This window comes from Thermobia domestica, chromosome 3 (assembly GCF_964235325.1).
Source record: "Thermobia domestica chromosome 3, izTheDome1.hap1.1, whole genome shotgun sequence".
Taxonomy (NCBI): domain Eukaryota; kingdom Metazoa; phylum Arthropoda; class Insecta; order Zygentoma; family Lepismatidae; genus Thermobia; species Thermobia domestica.
Genome location: NC_137456.1, coordinates 94,555,675 through 94,582,889, shown reverse-complemented (window position 1 = coordinate 94,582,889; position 27,215 = coordinate 94,555,675). Strand labels below are relative to the sequence as shown.

The window sequence follows — 27,215 nt, the reverse complement described above, 5'->3', positions numbered from 1 at the left end:
AGCTAAATGATTTTTCTTTTGAAATTGTTTTTATGGAGAACACTGCTATTAACTAATATAGATATTAAATTTAATATGTCAATAGTACCTTGAAATTGATCTTAGGGCACCTTAGTGCATAGTTTGAATTTTAAATAATCTCAATTGCTTACTGTGAAGATTGGTTATTCATTGGCATTAAACTGGAAACTTTTGGTTTCAACACATTTTTGTTAATTACCTATAGTTCAGCTTGAATCTTAATTGCTGATTATTGTGTTTTAAGAAGTAAACACTCTTTCAAAATTCATAGAAGACTAAAGTATATATATATAAGGATTTTTCAAAATAAAGAAAACTAATATTCAAGTTATTTACTCTATTCCAAATTCCGTTACTTATTAACATTACCAATATACCACATCAGTTACTCAAAAACAAAATGCTCCCCCAAAGTCACATTCTCAATAATTCTATTTTCAAAATAATATCTATTCCTATGGAAGAAGACTTAGTGGTAATGATATGCCGTCTTGAATTTATTGTTTTTATGTACGTTTATTTTGTTTCAATACACGAAAACCACACTGAATATTATTTTAGCAAAGAAAATTACATAAAACAACTTAAATTGGTCATCAGTTTTATAAGACTAGATAATAATTCACTTAATTGAATTGAAAGAAGAAATTAATTAGAATTTTAAACTTCCTCTGACAGGAAATTTACTTAATTAATTGCTGTAATTATCTTCAGTTTACTTCGTAATGTACAGTTCTGTACATTGTTTTCCAAATCCTGTACGGGATAAAATGAAAAAAGATACTATTTTATTACAGGAAATTTTGTTATTGCCTTCAACATAGAAATTACACAAACAAAACATTAAAATATGTTCATATTTATTTTTGTAGGAAAGAGCTTTCCTGTGGGCAAATGGGTAAGCGTTATTGTCTTCTGTGTTTGAAACATGGATTTCTAGTGGGAGTACATAAATTCCCATTGGAATCCTACGTCAAAATAAACAATAGATTCACGAAAAGGGATATTAAATCTCAGTAAATCAACCAATTAATTATTGTAAATATATTAAGGTTATTCGTTGAATTTCATAGCATGTTTATATAGATTGGAAAAGGTGTTATTAAAATATTACAACTTAAATTTTAAATATTTTCTAAAAGTTATAATCTAAAGTAGGAACTTTTTAAAAGTTGTTTTTCAACGTTGTGACGAATGGTTAGCAAAGCGTTTGAGTTACAATTAAGTTACAAACACACTGGATATTTAAAACTATTAGTATATTAGGGAACTTATAACAAAATGCAGCAATGAAGATGCGAAAAGATAATTGATTTCCTGTATATTATTTTGAATAATTTAGTTACTAAAGTTTTTTATAGTATTTTTGAAAAATGTGAAATGCTTTAAAAGCTATAAATTCTAACGAACAACCTTATTAAAATTAATTCTTTATAATATATATATATATATCGTATATACAGTTGGAGAAACAACACCATCAAAATTCAGAGACAATCTTTCATATCAACCAAAAAAGAATTATAAGTATGGACCAAAAAACGACCTCTTCCAGAATGGTAACTAAAAGTTGGAAAAATAAGTATTTGAAGTATCTTAGTTTGAAAATTATGAGAAATAACACAAGCGGTGAAAGAAATTGGAATTAGGTTAACAATTAATGTCTAAATAGCAATGTTTGCGAGTGGCTCAGTACTTACCGGTTAACAACGAATCATTTAGCTAAATAACCACTGAAAATTCTTTTAAAGTCCAACTTCAACTTGTAGAATGTAAGATACATGGCTACGTTACGATCCGCAAAAATTGGTAGATCTTCTACTAATTTCACGTTTAAGTCCATAGTTTTCAAATTAGAATACTTAAAAGGCAAAAACGAATTTTAAGAGAAACATCATTATCTGTAAAAAAATGTTCACTTAAAAAAAGATGATTAGAACTTAACTCTTTCATATGGCTTGATAAATCATCCGGCGAAGTTAGATGGTGGTATTTTCCTTCTCTTATATACAGCGCATTCTTATATACGTTTATCATATAAAATTTAGAATTACTAATAGATTGTATATAAACAAATAATATTGTACAATTTTGATTATTTTTAAGTATGAATGCATAATTTAAGGCAAATGATTACTTATATGTACACACTTGAAGAAAATACACAACTTACTTCTGATAAAAACTACAATCATATATCTTTATATAAGTTCCTATTTTTCAAGATAAAATAAAATACTAAAATATGTAGCAAATGTCGAACTATACATATCATTCTGCCACTTTCGTGCATTAATGAGTACACTTCATTCTTACATTACTTGAATATATTAATAACATTATTCAGACATTTATGTAGATAACAAAGCAACAGCATTAACAAGATACACAAAAGTTTATCATACGTCTTACACTGTTACGAATACATCTATACTTCTTTTCACAAGCAAATAGTATATCACTATTGTCAAAACTCTATTGTTGCTTTTTAAACTTATTGGTCCATTAGTTCACTTCAAGCGCTTTTAAAACCATTTTTTCTTAACACACGTGGTTATTTACCGCCAAATTTGTACAAAATTGAAAGTGAAAAAATTGTACATAAATGTAAATATTTTTCTTTGCAATATAGTATGAATTATATATAAAAACATGTTTTTTAAAATTAATTGTGGATAATAATATTTTGAATTTCATTATTCTTGCTAGTAAATTTGCTTTTTTTTTTTTTGAGAAAATGGGGATTGCCACTACATTAAGATATGTGAAATTTGCTCTTTCAATACACATAACTGTTGGTTTGTGTTATGATTACTGGAGTTGCAATGGAACCTCTTAGATTTGAAATTACAATATTTCACCAATCCTAAACTCAAGTAGAAGTCTATATTGAAAATTGGAAATTTAAATATTTCTGATAATGTTTCCAATAGAGCATCTTCGATTTCTAGATTTATGGCATCATGCACAGATCATTTTGTATTTCGGTAGCTGTTGAAAAGCAAAGGGCAACAAACTCTATTAATTAATACGAACCTCTACTAGAAATGCAAATAGTAGTACATATACAAAGAGCAATGTGATTTGTTTGCAACATAAACCCTTTCTCAACAACGATGCTTCATTTAGACTTCGTATCTGAATTATGTATACTACAATCGAGAATCAAACCAAAGTTTTTTTGAATCAACACAAAAATAATAAATACTTATCCAAAAATAGCTTTGTGTATGATTTGAAACAAAACAGAAGAGGAAAGCCGTTTCCACATTATCGTGTCTTCTCATTGGCAGGTCACACTGGATGCGAAAGCCTGCAAACATATACATATTTACCAATCATTTTCTTCTTTTGTTCTTTTAGCAATAATGAAGTGTAGGAGTCAAGTTTGCTAAACTCATTCAAAGGAATCCTTCATTTAGATGAAAAATATGAGCGGCTCGGGGTAACGTAATGGCATGTTACAATTTCTAACTTTCAAGTGAACTGGGAAAGAAGCCTCAACATTTTCATTCAACTTAACAAATGACACATAATAAACAATCTTTCCTTGCCATCTGCAGTTACATTTCCGAAATTAAATTACCTACATGTTGTTCTATGGTTCAATGCCAACCCATTCACCTAATAACTCAATTTCTCCAGAAGTAGCGCTTATCATTCTGTTCTTCCGAGATGTTCATATTATTACATTTTTTTAATTCTAAGACAACAATACTAAATCTTACCTTAGTTTACTTATACATTTGGTTCCTCATGAATTTGTTCATTTCAGTAAGTGGAGTTTACCATACTCTTGCCGCTTACAATATTTATTATTCTCCTAACTTCGTGATCACAATGTAGCTCTGTAATTAGTGATCTCTTAATTCTGTAGCTAGAAATGTTGAATCTGCTTTCTTAATGTAAAGTTAGACTGTTTAAAACACATAACAGGAAAGGTAAGTTGTTTATATAGGAATTGAAAATAAATTATTATTCAATGGAGACTATTTTTAGTTTTGTTTTTTTACATAAAGCACAGTAAATAAATTATTATAAAGCTATATTATATATTAGTTAATATCATTAGCACGTACAATTTATTTAGGTTTTGGTACACAGACGTTAATTTATTTTACACATGTACATTCAAAATAATGTTGGTATTCTACTTGATAAGACACCGTTAACGTATTTCACATTTTCAGTTAAAATTGACTTAATTAAAATATCATTCTCACATTATTAAAAAATGACGTAAATATGATAACTTAATAATAAATACATAAACTCAAAACATTTTTTGAAAACATTTAGAAGTAGTTGGTGGTTAGTAACTCACGTTGTGTTCATTTTTTCTTCCGCTATTTCAGATCTAAAAAAAATATATTTTGTATGGAAAGAATCGTGTAAATATCATCCATAGCTTTAAATTTGTAGGATTATCTCTCAGAAATCTGTCCTTTGTACGCATAAAAAGAAGTTTTTCTTCACGATAATTGAAACATTCAGTATTGGTGAAGAGCAAACAGGGTCTACTTGTTATAGTTATGACGTGGATCAATGAATTTGCGTATATTGGTGAACAAAGTTTAGGTCAACTTCTCTCTGATCCATATCACCAAGTATTGAAAAGCTTTTCTTTAAAAACGAAAAAAGTATAACTATTTTAAAGACAATAAGTACATGTTATAATTAATGTTTTAAATTAATATTTTGAAGTTAAAACCTTAATTCATGTTTGAGTGGGAATCCCCATTATTTGTATTGAACAAATTTACATAATTAAGGATATATAAAGTACATCAACATTGCTCAAACTATTTCGGCAAAATTTGTTTATATGTAGTTTCTGTTAGTTGCAAGAGTACTTTTTTTCCTCACTTGTATAACAATTATTTACCGTAGTTTAAAACATTGTAAACAAATCTTACAATTGAGTAGTAACCTTTCGTTTTATTTACTTACTCTGTATTGAGAAATACAAATCACAGATATTTATTTTAAGTAAATATTTTACTTAATTTCTTATGTTTAAAGCAGAGAACTTTAACTAACAATTTTTTATTTGAAGGAATACAGTGAAATTAGTAGTAGCCAATACAAACTAAAATGTTAATGCGCTTTAAACTCTATATTAAAATATTTATCAATAATATTTAATTTTTGCTAACCATTAACCAAACTACTTCATAAATATTTTTAAGATGTAATATTTCGTAGTGATAACCATAACTGTAAATATGTTAATACACACAATTCATATAATTAGAAAAAATAAAATACTCTCTTCACTTAGATCGTTAAAGCAGTGACGAAATTTAAATGCGTACGAATGTCAAAAAATACCAAATATCTTTTTTTTAAAAAAATATCAATTGTATAAAAGTATCATTGCAGAGATGTTAAAATTTCTGGCTCCAATATGATCACTTAGATAATTTCCCTTATAAGATTACGAGTCTGTACTGACTCGTGTTTTTGTAATGACAATAAAAAGTAACAAAGATATACTTAGATTATATAAAAAGTAGTAAATGTGTAGTGCCAGATGAATTTAAATTCCCAATACTCGAGAAACTTGAGAAAAAATTAAGTGATGTCCAACAATAGAACATGTCATAGGATTTTCTCTGGTACTCATTCCGTCTTACGACTTCATTGCCTACATGCATTTTGTTACTTACTGTAATCTAAATGAAAACATGAACAAGGCTTTAATATGTTATATGTATATATAATATTATACACAACGTTATCACATTCCGCTTTGACAAATCTGTCGAAGCTTTTGTGGCCAAAACACAAGCCATGTTTACAAAATGCTGATACTGTAACAACTTCTTTCTCAGGCCCTTTACACTACAGAAACCTCCTTCTCCAAACCTTAATGTTTTATCTAATTCTTCAGACTCCGACCAATGAAATCTGAGCAGATAAAAAATCACGAATCTCTCCAATGACCTGAGCAAGTAAACCGAGTCGGCTTAATCTTCACACTTCCCAAGCTACTCATAAGTGCCTGACAGGGAACAGCTGAAATTATTCACCTCTTGAAAACATTTCTTGAAACCGCTCACACTTCGCTGCAGCTTTGTCACTGGATGACACAGCGACGATCTCTTGATCTAGTACTACTGTCCCGGCTACCGTTGCTGAGCGTCGTTTTCGTTCGCATAATCATTAAATCTGTCCTAATGCTTGGTCTTCTGACATTAGGAGTCACCATCCCGCAAGCATCACTAAGACGTCTCTTGATAGAAATACATTTCTTGCTCCTTCCTGGAACAGCCAAAGTACACTGATTAGGGTGGATGCGCTTGTGAAGGTTTGGTGCCATCTCCAGAGGAAGATTGGCAAGGACAAACAATTCGTAGAAAAGGTCATCCACTCGAATATTCTTTTTCGCAGATGTCTCCAGGAAAACGCAGCCCTCCTGAGATGTAACATATTGGACTACTTCATCTGTAGATACAGTCCTAGAATAACAGAAACAAGTAAATAAGTAATATTTTATCTTAGTTTCCATTTACTTGAGTCTTCTTTTATAATAGTTCTACGAAAAAAGATAGAAAGACGATATATATATATATATATATATATATATATATATATATATATATATATATATATATATATATATATATATATATATATAGTTGATAGATATTATTAAGGTGAACAAAAAGTATATGTGAGCGTAAACCTTATGCGTAATTTTCGAGAAAATGCAGAAAAATAGATTTCATTGTAATCCTAAACTTGGTGCTTTTTTGAGAACCATGCCACTTATTGAGGTGAAATTGGTACTGTAGTATACTATCATTAAGCTCTTCATTATAACATTACCATGATGACAATACTTAGTGTGTGTGTTTAGTGAGATGTAGCCTAAAGATATCCATTAGCTATTAAGTTTAATTTCTGTTTAACTATAATAATATCTAAAGATGAAACAAAGGTTGATCAAAAAGTACGGTTAATGTAGTTGCACAGTGCCATCTATCGATATTTTATCCATTTCAACTAGTAAGCCTGGAAGCCTATACCTTTGGTGCAGTCAGTGTCGAGTTTGAACGAGTTGTGACATGTTACTTGGCTTTCATATACAGGAGAGTGAGGACGTGTTAAGAGTGTCTGTCGCGCGCCAACATTAAGTTTCGTTCTAAGCTGCAAAAGAAGTGCCAAAGAATCTCACAAAATGTCAAAATGAGTGTATGGCGATGAAACGCTGGAGTCGGTTGAAAACGATCTACGATCGAAACGTCCTTCGACGTCAAAAACAGATAAAAACGTTCAAAAAGTGGCACAAATGATTTATTCAAATAGGTGAATGACTATTCGAGAGGTTTCCAAAGAACTAAACATCTCGTATGGGGTCCGTAAAAAGCATTTTCACCGCCGATTAAATAGGCAAATGGCTCTCTTCTTTACCACGAAAACACTCCGTGCCAAACTTTCCTTTCAATCTGCGAGTTTTTAGCCGAAAAAATGTACCTGTCTGTCCGCATTTGCTGTGTTCTCCAAATATAGCACCATGCGACTTCTGGCTCTTCCAAAAATTAAAACCGTGCTTAAAGGAAAACATTTTGACACCATCGAGAGCGCCAAGACCGAGCAGCTAAACACCCTTCCAAAGAAGCGCTTCCAATCATGGTTTCAACGCTGGGATAAGTGCTTTGCTAGGACTTTGAAGAAGAATAACTTAAATTCCATATAAGCTTATTTCCTTGTTTCTAACAAAATTATTCACCGCATTTTTTGATCACACCTGTGTGTCAGACGACACATTAGATTTAGCTGAAAGAAAACAAATTGATTGAGGTAAATTCTTATGCTTAAACGTTACGTTAATCTCACCACTTGGATGAAGCTAAGATTCAGAAACTGGAGGGAACATCATCGTGAAGTATTAACGAAGCAGCATCGAGTATCCAACGAACCTCGCAAACCGCAAAAATCCGGTTCAATCAATACCAAGAGCATTGAACAAAAATTAGCAGATGGTGATATACGTGGTGCTATCAAACTACTGATATCCGATGACACTGTGGCTACACCAGATACGTCAGTACTACATGCTCTCAGTGAAAAACATCTAGCCCACGCTCACTCATTCATCAATCCCGAATCACCTGAGGACTCGACTACAATAACTGAAGTTTCTTTTATCGAATTATTAAAGGCCATAAAATCCTTCCCCTTTGGTTCGGCAGGCGGAATGGATAATTTCCGTTCCTCAATCTTAAAAGATCTACTTATAAATCAAGACTTTGATTCAAAGGAACTCTTAATCACATCCATTTGTGAATTTATCCACTTAATTATATCTGGAAAAGTGCCGACCATTTTTTAAAGCTTCACTTATAGCACTGAAGAAGAAAAGCGGTGGAATTCGCCCTATAGCTGTTGGCAATGTTTGGAGACGCTTATCAGCAAAAATTATCTGCTTCCGGATACGAGATTCATTAATTAATATACTATCACCACATCAACTAGGGTTCTGTATACCATTTGGAGCAGAATCAGCTGTACGTGCTTCTGACTTCCGCAATGCCTTTAATGAACTCAACCGCGACTCAATGTTACAATCTGTTAAAATTAACTTTCCAATTTACTATCCATACATCTACCAATGCTACTCCGAACCAAGCAATCTTTTTATAAGTGATAACATAATTCGCTTACAACGTGGAGTACAGGAAGGCCACCCATTTGGACCAGCACTGTTCGCCCTAACCATCTATCACATTATTAAGGATATTAACACAGGTTTAAATATCTGGTACTTAGATGACGGTACCATAGCTGGAAATATCGACGTAATACTACGCGCTTTCAATAAAATTCTTGTAGAAGCCTCATATATTAGATTGTTTCTTAACTCTGCCAAATATGAAGTGAATTTTCTGAGAGCCAGACATGATGAAGTCCATGATCTTTATGAAAGATATAACGAAGTAGCACCTGGTATCAAACTCTTATCACGTACCAATGCGGAACTTTTAGGCGCTTCCATCTCTGCCGAATCAAGGAGCAAAATTTTATTGGACAAGGTATCAAAATTAGAATTATTCTTTTCTCAATTATCAAAAATTTCTGCACACTCCGCTTAATATTTACTACGAGCTTCACTCTCACTTCCAAGATTAGTATATTTCCTCCGTTGCTCCCCTTCCTTTCAGGATGATAAATTACTTGACAAATTCGACCACACTCTTAGAACAGGACTGGAATCCATTTAAACTGTTCTTTGAAAGACAGTTCATGGTTACAAGCTTCCTTACTAGTTGAGAATGGAGGCCTTGGGATTCGTCGAGCCATAGATATCGCCATACCTTATTTCCTCGCATCATTCTATGGCTCACGAGAACTAATTGGATTTAGACTCGATTCGAGATGTACAAGAATGCATCGATAATGGACTAGTCTGGTTGGAATGGACCCCCTACCTAACGACAAAAGACACGTCCAGTCTGTTTGGGATGAACCTATAGTCAAGCTTCGTTTATCTTCACTCCTATCATCAACTAATAACTCAGATGACAAAGCCAAGCTGTTAGCTGTCTCCTCCTCCAAAAACGAAGCATGGCTTCGAACCCTACTTTCTCACACACTCGGCCTACATCTTTCTAATGAGAGCTTTCGTAATGCTACAGCTCTGCGCTTAGTTGCTAATATTTGTGAGCCTCATTACTGTCCTACTTGCAACGCATATGTTGATAATAAAGGATTACATGGTATTTAATGTAAAAGAGGCGCGGGAATACAATCTCGACACCATAATGTGAACAATATCATTTGTAGAGCTCTCGTATCAGCGGGAGTTCCTTCAATAATAATAATAAAAAAATGGTTGTTACCGCTCTGATGGTAAGGGGCCTGACGGCATGACCTTGGTACCGTGGAAAAACGGAAAAGCACTAGTCTAGGATTTCACATGTTCCGACACATGTATGAGAATGAGATGCGTTACGTTACGTTATTTTTTTCAGTTTGAAAAATGTTTATCACGTATAAGAAAACTTGAATTTCCCTAAGGGTCCAAATGAGAATTTGTAACGGTACACATAAATTGTCTATTTTGCATCTTTGTAAATTTTAACTTCGTACCACAACTTTTAAAACCATGACATTGTGTTTTCAAAATATGTATTAACGTCTAAACTACAAGATTACGGTATTTTGCGTTACATAATATTATTTTTATATATCGTTTGTAGATTCCTACAAATAATAAAAGCTTTTAAAGCAAATCTTGTCATTGAAATAGTAATACGCTGCAGGCTGATTTAATGGGAAAATTTCAGTTATCTTCAATGAATTATAAACTTTCAGAATGTACTTTGTGCTATCTTGATATAAGTATGTTGGAATGTTTTCTTAGATAATTTACGAAGGAAATGATAATGAAAATGCTCATATGGTAGTTTCCATTGTTACAATACTTATTTTGAGTTTGTTGATAAGAGATATCCTTCTTAACTTCAAGTACGTATTTTATGATTCAAGTATAAGTTAATGCTGTTTCAGAGCCTTAATGTTTCTATATACGGTATTTGGCAAAGCTTAAAAATACATGTGTTATCATTGTTGACACATGTTTTAACAAGATTTGTCTAAGATTATACAGATACATATCTACTAAACATACATACTCATCCCGTTTATATAGCATGAAAATAAACTTGGGTTGCCAGCTGTGAAAAATAAAATTACCGGCAACTGATCATAACCCTCACAACAAATGAAGAATAATTTAACGGAAATTCGGTTCATTTCAAGAAAGGAAGCATTCCGCTTTTTGCTCAAATCAGGTTTCATAGCCAATATTTACACATTCTAAGGAAGCATCTATTGCATGAAGAACAAATGAAATTTACAGTTACATGGTTTTCACACATATTCAATATCATAATAACATATATTGAAGAAATAAATATATTGTGGGCAGCAGAAAGTTTATTTTAAGTTTCTTTAAAAATTCAGCTAAACAGTGTTTTCCCTGCTTTAAATGATACGATAAGTTGTATATTAAAAGTTGAAACATAATTGAGACTGACATAAATACCGTTCAGTTGGTAACTAAACAACGAAAAGTATATTTTCTTATCTACGTATCTCTCTCTCTCTCTCTCTCTCTCTATATATATATATATATCTATATATATATATATACATATACAGATATATATATATATATATATATATATATATATATATATATATATATATATATATATATATATATATATATATATATACAAGAGAGAGTGAATAATGATGAAATAATCTTTGGAATGATAATGTGGGAGGAAACGGAAGTACCCGAGAAAATCCACGAAAATAATGTTGAATACCACAAACTTACTTGGACGTGGATCGAACCAGGGACCCTACGCACCAGAAGTAAGCGATCAGTCACTGAGCGACAAATATATATATGGGGTCTATATATATATATATATATATATATATATATATATATATATATATATATATTGAGAGAGAGAGGTATATACTACATGAAGCAATTCAGATATTTTTCAAACTTTGCTTCCCATGGTATAGTGGAAAGAAAATTGTCTCCGCAACTATGCTTCACTAGGTTATACCCTTTATAAAATGTTAATTTTCTATCTATATATAGATTCCCACGGTGATTCCCACTCAACCCTTTATCACAAACACTAGGAAACCCGTATGTCCTGCGCAAGCACAGGATACTATTGTTGTCTGAATGATTGAATATGATACAAAATTAAAAATATTTATGGCTAGCAAAATGGTTTTAATAGCACGTTAATAATATCTTTAATTAAGAATTTCTCGATAATTACTCGAATTTAAGACGTCCTCGAATCTAAGACGCACCCCAATTTCGCTGGGTTAAATTAAGGAAAAGTAGTCATATGTTCTGTTTTTACTATTATTAAAGTGCTCTTTGGTATTGGTCATTTTCGGTGATTTTTATATATCCCTCTTCCTTCCCCCTGTTGCGGGGCACGACATGATAAAAATTATCCCAAGCCCAAATGTCATATGTGTTGAAAATTTGATCGAGATCGGTCACGTGATTCAAGAGTTATTAAGTTTTATTTATTTTTTATATATCTCTCTTCTCCCTTCCTCCTGACGTCAAAGGGATATGATAGAAACCACCCCAGGTTCGAACCTCATCTATGTTGATAATTTGATTAAGATCGGTTCGGTGGTTTAAGCGTGATGAAATCACAAAGACAGTCACTTTTATTTTTTTTTTACATGTATGTCCCCCCCTTTCCCTCCCCTACATTGCGCCGTCAAAGTAAAATTATTTAAACATGCCAGGTTCGAACCTTATCTATATTGAAAGTTTGATCGAGATCGGTCGTCTGGTTCAAGATTTATTAAATTTTATTCATTTTCATATATTTACTCTCCTAATACTGTTCCTAGCTTGTTTACAGACACCGCTATTAATATATAGATTCATTTCATTCTGTTGCATCTCAAAGTGTAAGTACAACGACACAGACATTAATAAGAAGCCTATATTAAAATACAAGTTGTATCAATTAATTATTGTTTTGGGGAAAGATGTGTGTCCAAGATGTGTATTTTAAGTATTCACCTAATACTATAAATTCTACATGTTCCTGATTGTATCGTGTTAAAAATGTGTGAAAGTTAGGTTTAAAAAATTATGGTACTTGCCTGTTCTCCCTTTTCTCGGAATCGCTACAAACAACTACAATAAAAATCTTCGTTTCTATCTATTTTTGGCACGTCAGAATTTCTATTTGGGCTTTCTGTCAATTCATAGCTAGTTACATATTAAAAAAAAAAAAAATCTAGAAATTCGTCTTCTACCGTGTATGCACTACTAATATTAAATAATCCATCATTTGAGAAGAAACATAAACGAATAAAAATTCGTAACGTACTTACTGTTTATTAAAAAATGAGTTCTAAGACATTACCAACAAGTTTCCATTATAGTTCAGCTCTCTAAGCATGTCTATCGTCAAACACAAACACGTCTCTATGTCACATCTCCCCTTTCTTTCGAAATTTCTCTCTCTCTCTCTTTCTCTAAACTTTCAGCTTCGAGGTGGTTGAATATGAATGAATGACGTCCGTTTAATCGTCCCCAGATTGTCCAAATGAGATTGGGCGCCTAATCTCATCGATCCATATTTTTTTCTTTTCTTTCTTTGTGATATGAACCGAAGAACTGCGGTGACATTTCAGAGGAACTACGGTAAATTCAACTCCATAACCAAGCTCCAAAAGGAATTTAATTTAAGGAAGAACTGCTAGCAGAAGTATAAAAGAAATCGAAAACGAAAAAGAAAATTAATAATAAAGCAGAAGGCATATTCAGAACTATAAGATCTTTTAATAGAGTCCAATATAAACCTTAATTCGTTAAGCGTGTGTGGTCAAATATTATTCTCTTAACATATACCAATGTCACCTAAGCAAAAACAAAATAAAAGAAACAAACAAACAAAGAGAGAGAGAGAGAGAGAGAGAGAGAAAGAGAGGAAGTCTGGAAGTCTGTTTCTATGGTAATATATTGACATTAGATGAACCAATAAACATACCTCAAAAATTGCTGTTTTCCGTTAAGAATAGAGATGCAAAAAAGCCGGCTTTTTTGAATCGATGGTTTTTTTCACATAAAAAGCCGGCTTTTTTGGGAAAAAAACGAGAATTTTGGAAATTTTCGATTTTTTCAACTTCATGATTTTTCTATCTAAATAGCTTTCTTATAGTATATTCTATAGTTAGATAAGAATTCCATGACCTGAATGTGATATTTCGCTCTGAAATTCACTATCAAGATGGATGGAGCACAAGTTTTACGAATTAAAGCTAACATGAAGAATGTAGTATTTGAGGGTAATTTTAGAGGCTATTTAACTTTATTTTAACTTTTGAGTTATCGACATCTTTTTTCTTCTCTAGTTTGTCATCCGTGTTTCATTTCTAAGAGCTTTTAGTACTCTAGCTTCTAGCGCAAAAGTTAAACTTGCCCGTTTTTCTATTTATCCGTCAAAGCGTACGTTTTTCAATATATCCGTCAAACCGTACTTCCACATTTCTATTATACTGTAGCTGTGAAGTGATTTAGCAATAATTTTCCGGACACAACCTTGAATACCAATTTATACAAATAATCAGTAGCGGATTTAGAAAAGTACTTTAGGAGGGTTTTTTCTGATTGTTTCGTTTCCTAAAAAGTCCTAATTTTATTTGGGAAGTGCTTGAAGTTTATGAGTACAGGCATAACTAATATTTCGTTTCGTTTATATGTTTAGCAATAATCTTCCGGATACAACTTTAAAAATCATTTTATACTGAGAATCAGTGGCGGATTTAGAAAAGTATTTTGGGAAGGGTTTCTTACTAATGTTTAGTTTTTTTAAACATTCGTAATTTTTATTTGACGGGAGCTTAAAGTTTATGAGTAAAGGCATAAATAATAGATATTTCGTTCGTTGCAGACATTCCGTAACTTTGGGGAACGGGCTTCAGTCCGAAAGACCGCCCCCTAACCTTCGCAAAACCGTCACTGCTGGTAATTAGTAATAATAACGATTTAAAAACAATAAGAAAGGAAGTCGACCAACTCACAGTACACGCACTATTTCTACATTCACAGATGGAATGAAGAAAAGCTTTGTCAGAATGGTCGAATGCTGGTTGAATCCCGGACTTCCCGATAGAAGTGCAAAAGCTAATCACTCAGTCATGTTTGTTGTGCAGTTGTATTTAGCTTAACTTAAATATATTCCGTAGTCTTTTTTTTTGGGGGGGGGGTCCGTAATGATATGTTGAATCCCTCTTGTTAAAAATTCAGAAAACTTGAGGATTGGGTAAACTGTGATGGTGGTTCTATAAAACTTAACTGTAGAATTTCAAGAATATACAGAACCAAAAGCTCTAGATGTGCAGCCTTTAAGTGTATCATATAAATCTAAGTATTTCTCTTATGTTTTATTTTAATTTTATTTTGTTTCAAAAAGAGGGTATGGAATATTTTGAAGTAAAAATACTACATACTATTTTGCTAGTTATTTGTGTATTCTTTAAAAAGAAGTGTTTACTTTTAGGGTTGGCTGATTTACACCAACTTTTTTTTTTTAATAACTGGTTTAAACCACAAAAATAAAAAGAATGAAAAAGGCAAATCGTGTGAACTTCATGGTAGCGTTTCCAGATATCAAACCACCTGCAATAGTTTTATTTCCCTTTCACCTTTTAATCAAGGTGTCCCATGTTCAATTCTCGGTCGAACCACAATCCTTCTTTCATGCGTAACCCAAGTAGCGGTTCGGATGTCAGTTTAAGCGAAAGTCTTCTCCTTGATAACCTCGGTATTTCGTAAGGATGTTAAGCCTAAATATACGAAACAAACCAAATTGTATATTTCTACATGTCTAAATGCGTGTTGTTTTATAAAGAAGCCAATATTGCTTAAATATATTGATAGAAATTGGCAAAATTTATCGATTGCCTACGTAGCTTCCAACATTAGCTTGGATTGGACTTTCAATGATATCTACGTACCGGTACTAAATTTGTAATTTAATACCTCAGTTTTAGCGTACTGATTATGGTACGTTGACCTTTAAATTTTACATGCAAAGCAATAACAGGATTTTCCCGTTATTGTCTTACATTTCAAGTAATGACGGGATTTTCCCAATGGCTAGGGCGGGAGATTCTCAACTTAAGAAATTTACTAACCGCACTTCTTTAAGCTTATGGGAGTTCTTCCGGCATAACCCCGCTGTTGCATAATAACATCAAGGCGAAACAAACTTAGGCTATTTCTGTGAATATGTAATATAAATACATAAAGCAAAAAATCTAAGTCTAAGTTTAAATCAAAAAAGCCTGGTTTAAACATCCCCCAAAAAACGGGTTTTTGGCATTTTCAAAAACAACCACGGTTCTTGCCAACTCTGCTTACTTTTGTATATAGGAGGTTAAAAAATTCTTATTATATACATTGGTTAATCCTGTGGAATTCATAATGTAAATATGTTGAAGAAAAATTGTTTGAAATATTTTTTCGAAATTCATAGTTTATTTTCGATGTTTTATATTATTATCAGCATCAACCACTAATTAAATGATTTTTTGTGTTATAGAGAAGCGATACAAAGTCTGTTTTATCAATTTAAAGCAGTATTTTGAAAAAAGCCCAAAATTTACGAAGCAAAAAAGCAAAGCAGAAAAAACCGAGTTTTTTTCCAAAAAAGCCGGTTTTTTTCCGAGCCCTTGCATCTCTAGTTAAGAATCTGACATACTAAAAAAAATAACACAAAATTTACCATTTTTCTTTTGCTTGTTTTTCATAAGTGAAAGGAGATAATGAAATGCAACTTACTACAATCATAGATATTGTTACTTTACAACAACAAATATGAACCTGAAGAACTTTTAGTGTTGTTGCCATCTATTGAAATTGCAGTGTTGCCAGAATAACATTTCCCCAACAATCTAAGTTAAGGCAGTTACTAGAGGAACTAACTTAACTGCATTTGATTACGTATCATGTTGCCTTGAAATCCTGTAAACTACTTTTTAAATAATAGTTGTATTTACTTTGTAATAAAGAAAATAGTTTTAACATACAGTTATTAAAATTAAATGATGTTGTTATTTAAAAGTAGGTCACAGGATATCAAAACAACATGATTCGTAATCAAGTGCAGTTGAGTTCGTTCCTCTAGTAACTGCCTTAACTTAGATATTCGGGGAAATGTTATTCTGGCAACACTGTAATTTCTATGGATAGCAACACTGAAAATTCTTCAGGTTCATATTTTTTGTTGTAAAATAACATCATCATTGTGGTAAGTTGCATTTCATTATCTCCTTTCACTTATGAAAAACAAGCAAAAAAAAAACTATTTTTTTATTACGAAATCTACACATCCCTGAAAGAATCATAGGCGACAGAGGATTAATTCCTGAGGTATCGTGTCAATGAGAAGGCAGATTTCATGGTTAAAACAAATTTATCACATCACCAAAAGGCATAATTTGAGATAATGAAAGTAATGAAATCTAAGATACGCCTATTATTTATTCAAGCAGTGATGTGTGTGAATAAATGTTGCGTTTACACGGAGAAAAGTAGCCCTCTGCATTGATGTAGTGACTAGTGAGCTCGTCTTTGGTGTACGGGTTTTCGAATCCGTGATTCCCGATATGAAAGCCTTGAAACTTTTAACGCAATTTGATGGCTCAAATTTAATCTTAAACTGTAGTCCAGTCCACGTTTCGTATAGGTTGAGTGTTGAAGAGAGACGCTAAACTCTAATCAAGAAACCAACTGAAAACAATGAAATTCTCTAAAACTACAAACCCCATTCCTTGCTGCACTAGATTACAAAACCTACATTTATGCCAAATTTAAACTGTCCATGTCTACATAATGTACCTTATTAGATTCCGCAGGAAATACTATAAAAGTTTTGGACCAAGTAACGTAAATTTGACTCTCCTCCCTAATGTTCTCTGCTTGAAAGGAGAAATTTCAGATTTTCAAACCTAACATTTGTGGCAAATTTCCAGTTTATATGTGTGCAGTACACTGTAAGTTTTGAATACACAGACACAATTTTTGCCTTGCCTCTAATATTTCCACTTGGAAGGAGATTCGAGTTTTCGGATTTTCCTGTTTCCTTGTATTTCAAACCCTACATTTGTGCCAAATTTCAAATTTATATCTATATTAAGAACATAGGGATTTCGAGTACAGTGACGTAATTTTTGCATTTTCCCCTAATATTTCTCATTGAAGGGAGAATTTTCGAGTTTTCGGATTTTCCTCTTAAATTGTGTTATAAACCCTACATTTGTTACAAATTTCAAGTTTCTATGTGTACAGGAAGTACACTAAATATTTTGAGTACAGTGATGCAATTTTGATCGTGCTCCCTAATTTTTCCCCTTGGAGGGAAAAGTTTCCAGTTTTTCCTTCACTCGTATTACAAACTCTACTTTTGTGCCGAATATAAAGGTTCTATGTATACAAGAAGTGCCCTGTAGTTTTGAATCTAATGATATATTTTTGGCCTTGCCCTCTAAGTTTTCGCATGTGGAGGGATCTTAAGTTTTCGGATTCTTCTCTTTATTTGTAACACCAACCCTACATTTGTATCAAATTTCAAGTGTCTATGTGTACAGGAAGTAACCAACAGCTCTTTCGGACCTGGTGGTAACATTTGTGTGCATTATATTTTAAGATTAATATAAGTACTCTGCAGGATTCAAAATGGCTGAGTTTTCATGTCAGTATTCTTTGAACTTGTGTAAATCATTTTCCGCTATTTCTCTGGTGCTTTCATCTATTGTCAGGAAGCAACGCACATTTCTTGTAGAGTACTTGCAGGAGCTATCACGATGGACAAAACTCGGCCTCATAGACTGTTTTATTCTCGAAACAAACTATTTGCAATAAATTTTCCTTCTGTTTTAATGATGTGTTTTGAGTTTCTAAACTATGTAGATCACAATTATGTTTTCGATTAATGCCATTTTGTATTTTACCTATGTATTTCAACCCTAGTGCACGCAAAATGTTTCATCCATAATTCTCTAAATTTGACACCCGTAAACAAATTGACGGTTGTATTTCATTTGTTAAGTTAAAAAGAATAATAAGACAAAATAAAAATAAAATCGGACAGTAAACAAAAAATCAGGCCTAAAAGGGGTAATTTTGACCTGGCCCCTTATTTTCCCAATTCTATGATGAAACTACAAGTTTTGGGACTTTTCCACTTTACTTCAGATTATTTTTCTCTTTACTTGTACTACAAACCCTACATTTGTACCAAATTTCAAGTTTCCATGTCTGCAGGATGTATCCTATAAGTTTTGAATCAAGTGACGTAATTTTTTCCCTGTGCGCTAATTTACTCGTTTGGAGCAGAGAAGTTCCAATTTTCGTATCTTTCCATTTACTTGTATCACAAGCCTTATATTTGTACCTAACTTCAAATTTCATACGTGTACAGAAAGTATACTATATTTTTTTGAGTTCAGTGATGTTAACAAACCCTAAATTTGTGCGAAATTCAATTTTCTCTGTATACAGGAATTACCCTATAGGTTTTGGGTTTTGGGTTTAGGTAATTTTGACCTTGTTCCCTAACTTCCCTGCTTGGAGAGGATATTTCCAATTATTGATTTTTTTTCGTTTTTACGTGTATCACGAACTCTGTATTTGTGATAACGTTAAGTTTCTACGCGTACATAAAGTATCCTATAGTTTTTGAGTCCAGTCACTAATTTTGATCTTGCTTCCTAACTCCACCCCCCTTGGAAAGGAAAATTTCCAGTTTTCGCATTTTTCACTTTACTTGTATCACAAACCCTCAACTTATATCAAATTTCAATTTTCCACGCCTACATAAAGTACCACATAGATTTTAATGAATGAGTGTCAAAATTTGAGATTTTTTGATCTTTTATCTAGTAATAGGTTTATCACAATTTATATAGATAGATATACAAAGCAGCAATAAGCTGGACGTTCCGTCTCTCCCAAAATGACGGAGATAAAATGGCCTGACCTCGAGGCAAATCCCGAAAAGTAGAACAAATATAAATCTTTCTGCAACTGAGGTCGCCCGGTAGGTAGAAAGACGCTTTATAGATTACGTCATTGCGAATTATTTATGTGAATGGAGATAAGGCGAAGGTCAGTTGTGGTGTGGGTATATCCAACACACTATCTGGGTGTGGCAGTTCAGTTACACCGTGAGCTTGAGTAACGACAGAGTGAACATGGAAGGGTGTGTATTCTGTACGAGTTCAAACTGGGGTAAAACGCCGCTGCAGCGGGGTGGAAGATAGGCGAGGCCTTTGGTGAGGGTGTCGTAACTACGCGGACAGTGCAGCGGTGGTTTAACAAGTTTAAGGACAGTGACGAAACACTCGAAGACACCAAGTTCCACAAGTCCAGCACATGTACAAAATGAAGATCTTCAGGCAGCAATTGAGGCGAACAGTGGCTATAACATTAAAAAATATTATTATTAGTTAAAAATTTTAACTTTCTAAGTGAACCTCGTACAAAGGCAGCTCTGAGAAATTCCTCTTCGCAAACAGACCAAAATGTATATGTATGTGTGCGTCTTTGCGAAGCAGAAAATTCTTTCGCTTCTACAAATGTGCTTATAAAATTTATTCCCTCTGCATTCTGAACCACAGTGTTTCATGGCTATTTTTAACTATTACGTTATCTATTGTATTGTGTTGGTGACTGCGAGCACCTTTGTGAGAAGGCACTGGCAACAGTGTATTCATTCTACAAGAAGACGCCAAACGTAGAAGTTCAAGAATGACTTAGTGCTTCGATTTATTTAATTTGTGAGCAAGAAAATTATTGATAACTTTATACAAGTAAATTATAACAAAAAAGAGTCTTAGAACAAGTCTTAAATAGAAGCAAAACATTGAAACAGTGCAACTTGGTGAGAAGAGGATGGACAAAAACTTTTTCATTCAGATAAGTTAGTGGTGAAAGGGTTTTTCCCTCTAAAAATAAATTTACGCGAATGGGAACCACGCATTGTTCTAAAGGGTCTCAATTAAATATAAAAGCGTACGATTAAAATATAAATAATTGCCATAGGTGTTTAGCGATGTCTAATTGAAACATATATATAAATTTCTAGTTATGCATGATATCTTTGTGTATCTTTGATTTGCTGTATGCATGAAAACAAAACACTTTAAGCAAACGAGTAATTCTAAGCTCCGTTCATACGTGTAATTTAACACGTAGTGACAACGTTGTAAATACAGCTTAATATTATGCTCTTACACTGGGTTACACAAGCATATTTTGGTCTCCGAATTCTGGGTTTAGTAGGTTGGAAGTGATGGTTGTGACAGGTTAACTTTGTGGGTGCCTCTAGGTGTATCTGTGCGCGGGTCCGGTATGCAATAAAGACGGTATTATTGCATGGTGGATTCGAGCGGAGTGTAGCTGGGGGACCTGCAAGGCAAACAATAGTGCCAGGCGTATTGGTGTTCTTTCGTAGGCTATTATGACGGTATAGTTCCTAACTACTAAAGTCAAAATAAATACCGGTACAAAAGCACTATACTATCACTCTCCCACCTGCCTACATTTTAATAGTAAAGTAGCGGAATGCATCCAGTGTGTAGTAACCAAAATACCGCCACATGGCTAGGCATGTAAGGAACTGGGACTGCAATTCAGTGTGAGTGGATCAACTTGGGAAGCACAATAAGTTGGGTCGATGGGTCCCGAATGATTTAACTCCGGGCCAGAAGGCAACGCGAGCAGACACCTGTGTTTGTTTGCTGTCTCGTCTGAGGAATGAGCTATTTCTGGATAGGGTGTTGGCATGTGATGAGAATTGGGCTCTGTACAAAGCTCCACGGTGCTGTCATCATTGGTTAGCATCCCGTGAACCGGTTTTAAAACAAGCGAAACGAGTACTGCACCAGTTGAAGGTCCTCCCGTGTTTGATGGACTACTCGCGGCATCGTGCATTGGGAACTGTTACCAGATGGTCAGAGCATGAATGCAACTGTGTATTGTCAGCAGTTGGGTCGTGTTGAAGAAAAACTCAAAACCCTGGAGCCAGCAGTTCTGAATTTCAAAGGGGTCCTCCTGTTACAGAACAACGATAAGCCTCACGTGGTTAGGATGACCCAGGACACCATTCTAAGTCGTGGATGGGAAACATATTGCATTCACGATAGTCCACGGACATTACACAGTTCGCTTACCACTTGTTCCATTCCGTGGACAATCATCTTAGAGGACGCCAGTTCAAATCCCTAGCAGAGATGCAAAATGCACTTTATACTTTCTTCGCTTCACGGCCCACCAAGTTCTACGGCGATGGAATCCATGACCTCCAGAACGTTGGTAGAAGGTCGTCGATGCTTATGGGGACTATTTTTGATCTTCCAGGTATGTCTTAGGTGACATATCAATGTTCGAAGCTGTTGGGTTAAAAAGCGACAGAACTTTCTTAGTTACATTTATAACTGCTCTATAGAATAGATGTAGGTAAATCAGGTAAGTCTGCTATTCTTAGTTTGAAGCGATAATATTTTAATTTTTACTGATGTGACTTCTGTCAAGAGCCGCTTTTACATTAGCCGATTCTGTTTTGTGCATTAAAGGAGTTTATGATAAATTAATAAAGGTAATAGGGTAGCCAACTCTGAAAAATAAAATTACCGACATCAGCTCCTAACACCGAAAGCACTTAACAGATCAAGAATAATTGTATTTTAAATATTGAAATACCCATCTGAACATTTTTCGGTCAGTTGGCAACCCTAAGTGATAATGAAAAGAATGGCGAAATTATAATATACAAAATCCATGCTCTGAGTGGGATTTGAACCTGCGACAGGAAAGTCTCGCAACCATCAGCCTAATATCTCAAACCGTACGACTATATCGGCCTATGAATGTAATAAAACCGAAAGCGGTTGAATAGGGCTTGAGTTATTCATCTAATATTGGAAATGAATTTGAAATTAGTTTATAAATATATTCACACTTATCAGTAATATCTTACCTCATTTCCTTATCACACTTATTTCCAACGATCACCATGGGCACTCGTGGCATGGGCGCCTTTTTCCTGCTGCCCACACTATTAACGGAAGCACTTAACTTTGTTTCGATGATTTGTTCTCTCAATCGAATGACTTCTTCAAATGATTCACGGCTGTCCACGCTAAACACTAGAACAAATAGGTCCCCTGAAAAGAAAAAGATAAAGAGACATACATTATTATGACAAATATAATTCCTCGGTTCACTAGCAACAAAATACGAGGGTATTTCCAAAAGTAAAGTCTCGAATGCACTTGGGACGCAGGGAAACTATTCGTGCTGCTGTTGACAACACTATTGTCTTTGTTGATTTTCCATTCCCAAATTAGCCTACGCATTACTCCCTGGGACGCTTAGTCTTGGCGAAGTGCCAAGTTAGTGTAGTTATTCGGATTTTGAGCACAATACGTGTTAAATTCATTGAAATTCATTGTCAATTGGCGAAAGTATATGTAAAGTCGTGTATGGATGTCAAAATTGTGCTCAAGTGCTGCAGGGGATTTGCAGCTGGTTGTACTAAAATTCCTGACGAAGAAAGGAACGGCAGACAACTAATTTCCGACGAGAGGGTCATGAAGGCTGAGCAAACCAGTGACTTGCCTGTTTTCTAATCCGAAAGAACACTTCAGCAGCCATGAGAAAGTGAAAGATGATGTTGAAGTTCTTCTCAAACACATGGTGGCGAGCTAGTATGACATGGACGTACAAATACCGCCTGCAAAAATGCATCAACCGAAATGACGATTATGTAGAAAAGGAGATAAATGTAAAGGTTTTAAAATTATGCAAACATTATTGAAAATAAACGTATCTTCGCACTTCTAAAAAATACAAGGCCTTACTTTTGGAATTATCCTAGTAATATATTCGTTGTGTCCTTTGTGAATGCTGTTTATGCGATAGCTCTAAGCCATTTGCCTAATGTAGCTATGAAGCTAGTAAAACAAGATTGAGTGGGAAGCTTATACTTCCCATGGTTTGAAAGATTAGGGTTATATAAAAACGAACTGGAATGAAGATATACAGTACGTATATTGCGAATTATTGTTACATGTTGAAACTAAAATATCGGAGAACAACAGAGTAAAGAAATCAAAATATCTAAATAGGAGTTTCAAAATATTACATTTCAATTATGTAGGTTCTCCTGTTATCGGAAAATTCGTCCTTGATTGAAATAACTGGCTTATATTCCATATATTTAATATCAGTACTCACTACACTTATACATTACACTGCACTTACAACATATGTAGCTTATCAACCATCTCATCATTACTTTTTTATAACTAGACTTCGGATCGATATGCACTAAAAATAGCATAATATGCATGCAAATATGCGCTAAAAATCAAGAAAACATGGACTGAAAATATGCAAATATGCACTAAAATGGGTAAATATGCACCAATCAAAAGTTGAATGAGAAATTTCATGACATCTTTAAGCAAAAAGTTGTACCACTTGAACTACATATACTTGGCATATAACTATGATGGGTTCATGTTACAATACACAAGTATGTAGTTTTCGGTATTTTCCTTCAAAAACCTTCTGTGTTTGTCTGTCAAAACATTTCTGTACAAAAAATGTTCCAACCGTGTTACAGGTCGTTAAGAGAGAATATTTCAAAGAAGCAATGTTACATGGCGATAAATCTGGAAATTCGTGGGTCATTGTTTCCAGGAATACTTTATTTACATAAGACAAGAATTTTATGTCAGGATTTTTCGCGAGTATTGATTGTGCTTTTTGAACAAATGCTTGTCCGACTGGTCCTGGTGGAGTAGTTTCGTTATTGACTCAAACAGCTAAAATGCACTAGGAAGTTTTAATTTCCGCTCTTATAACCTCGTTATGATCTTTGGAATTGAACTGAAATAAGAATTGATAAACACAAGTTCGCTTTAGTATTTTCAGCTTCGCAAGAGTCCACGGCTTCTTATATACATTTGACTTCTTCGGGATTCAAACAGTTCAGTATTTGAAATTAAAACACTTCTATCTATCTATATCTTGTAATCTTTACTAATACCATATACAAATAAAAAGATTAATATGCATAAATATCTGTAAATAAAGAAGAAATATACCGAGAAAAGTAAATAAACATTTCTGACATAATCTGTCTAGCGAAATTGAATAGGACTCGTAAAAAATTCCGTTCAAACTTTCCTGGTTAACAAAGGGTAGATTATACAAAGGGTAGATAATAAATAATAAATATACATACATAGGACATAGTGAGACAAAATAAAATGCTGTACATACCATATTCAATTATAGTAGGCCTATTTATTTCTGCCACGAATTAATATACATAAAACTTACAATGAACAAAAAAGTAGGCTACATATATTTTCCAAGGCCAAGACAAAAGTAGATGATGTACACTTTCTCGCACTCCCCTCTCTATTTTCGGCTCCCTTTTGATCTATTGTATATACGGTATTGCGTTTCTTGTTTCATATCCCTAGACTAGCTACAGAATGAGTTACTGGTATTTAAAAATAACTATGAAATGTGTATTTCGATTCCCGATGAGTACACTCGGTCGAAAAGAAAAGTTCTTTCAAGCCAGCCATCCTGAATGGGGTTTCCGTAGGCGTTTCTCATTCACACCACGCAAATGCCTAACACATAGGTCCCAGGTTACTTCCTACCTTCCCTTTCCTCAGATCACCGAGGGACGTCATCCTTCACATGTGGCAGACTAACATGGACATAGATGCTGAAAGCCCATAAACCTAATTCTAATCCTAAAATTGCACTTCATTCAAAAACTCGCACAGTATCTAGGGCTTTACATGGCGAAACGGGTTTGGTGGACTAAGGATTAAGGTATAAGTAAGGTAAAAGAAAACGAAGACCTTTACAGACAGCGTAGCCACCCTCTTAGTAAAGGTCGAAGAATTTTCTGAACGCTGAAAATCAGCAACACGATCGCCATCCTCGGACCAGCATTACGGATGAAAATATTCGTGCAGTTAAAGGCATTATTGATGACGATCGACGAGTAACAGTATCAGAAATTGCAGAACAAATCGGAATCAGCTATGGGAGCTGTTAAGCAATCATCAACAACGACCTACAGTTCCATAAAGTGTGTTACAGATGGGTCCCTCATCTTTTGACTGAAAATCTGAAGTTGAGACGTTTGGAGGTCTGTCAGAGGCTTAAAGCAAGGTTTGAAGAAGAAGGTGATTCAGTTTTGAGTTGGATCGTCACCTGCAACGAAACATGGGTTCACAACTACCCTCCTGAATCCAAATAAGCCAGAAAGGAGTGGCGGAGGAAAGGGGAAACAGTACCAGTGAAAACCAAGATTCGACTGTCAGCTGGCAAGGTTCTTTCAACCATTTTTATCGATCGGTGAGGCCTATTGCTGATTGACTTTTTACATGAGCGACGCACAATAAATACTGAATACTACTGCGAGCTGTTGAACAAGGCGAGAGTTACATCTCGATGCAAAAGACGAGACCAATCGCTCCGACAGATCCTCCTCCTGCACGACAATGCGCGACCCATACTGCAGCTCGAACTGTCTCGAAGTTACAGGAAATGCACCGGACTACATTTGAACATCCTCCTTACAGCTCGGACTTATCGCCCTGCGATTTCCATATGTTCGAACCGCTTAAAGAAGCTCTAGGAAGGCAACGATTTGAAGATGACGAGAGTGTGGAAGAGTTCGTGCGCAACTGGCTGGTGCCAGAACGCTGTTATTTTTACAATGAAGGCATCAAAAAGCTGCCCAAGGAGGTATTATGTGGAAAAATAAATTGTAAGTGCCTTGTGGTATTCAAAAATGAATTTAAATAAGAAATAAAATCCCGTTTATATTTAATTCACCCTCGTATTAAGAATAGCATATGTTAAAGAAAATACTGTACTTCATTTGAATGCTGGGGGGCGCGGTGGCTCAGTGGTAGAGCGTTCACCTCTGGTGCTTGGGGTCCCGGATTCGATCCCAGCCCCCGCCAAGTGAACTTTGTGGTGGACAAACACCGTGCTCGTGGGTTTTCTCGGGGTACTCCCGTTTCCTCCCAATTTCTTCATTCCACCATTTCACTCATCTCTCATTATCACCGTCTCCTTTAGCCTAACCGGCATAACCGTGGGACGTAAAACTCAAAGATTTCATTTCATTTTTCATTTGAATGCTAATGTCAACAATTGAGTTCTGGACATTGGCAATCATTTAAGCACATGTGTAATACTTATGTGATATTATGTAATACTACTTTTTTTCGAAATTCGTTACAAATTTTTACTTTTCAATTGGAAAGAGATGGTCTTGTCACATTCGTTCTGATGTCACACTCATGCTGGTATAAAGTCTGCTCCATTCAATTAGCTCTCACTTCCGTTCAGAGCATTTTTTGAAATTTACCAATATTTCTCAAAATATTGGTTCTCGTGTTGAACCACTGTATTGATGTTAATGTAAATCATTATAGCGAAAAGAAAAATAGAGAAAATAATGATTTTGAACACTGTGAAAATTTCGTTTTTCAAACCCTCAAAAACCCCTTTTAAAATAGAATGACCCATAAAAAAAATATTTAAAAAATATCGAATCCTG

General features: G+C 34.1%; 1 protein-coding gene across 1 annotated transcript in view; it reads right to left on the bottom strand.

The window, feature by feature from the left end:
* Positions 1-5,972: 5,972 nt before the first annotated feature.
* LOC145681467 (GTP-binding protein Rhes) overlaps positions 5,973-27,215 on the bottom strand; it is a 471,540-nt gene continuing 450,297 nt past the window's right edge. The window contains exons 3-4 of the mRNA XM_081753107.1: positions 22,587-22,773; positions 5,973-6,482 (exon numbers count right to left, since the gene is read on the bottom strand). Coding sequence (XP_081609233.1) covers positions 6,101-6,482; positions 22,587-22,773 — 569 coding nt within the window. The 3' untranslated portion in view covers positions 5,973-6,100. The remainder of the gene's footprint in view (positions 6,483-22,586; positions 22,774-27,215) is intronic.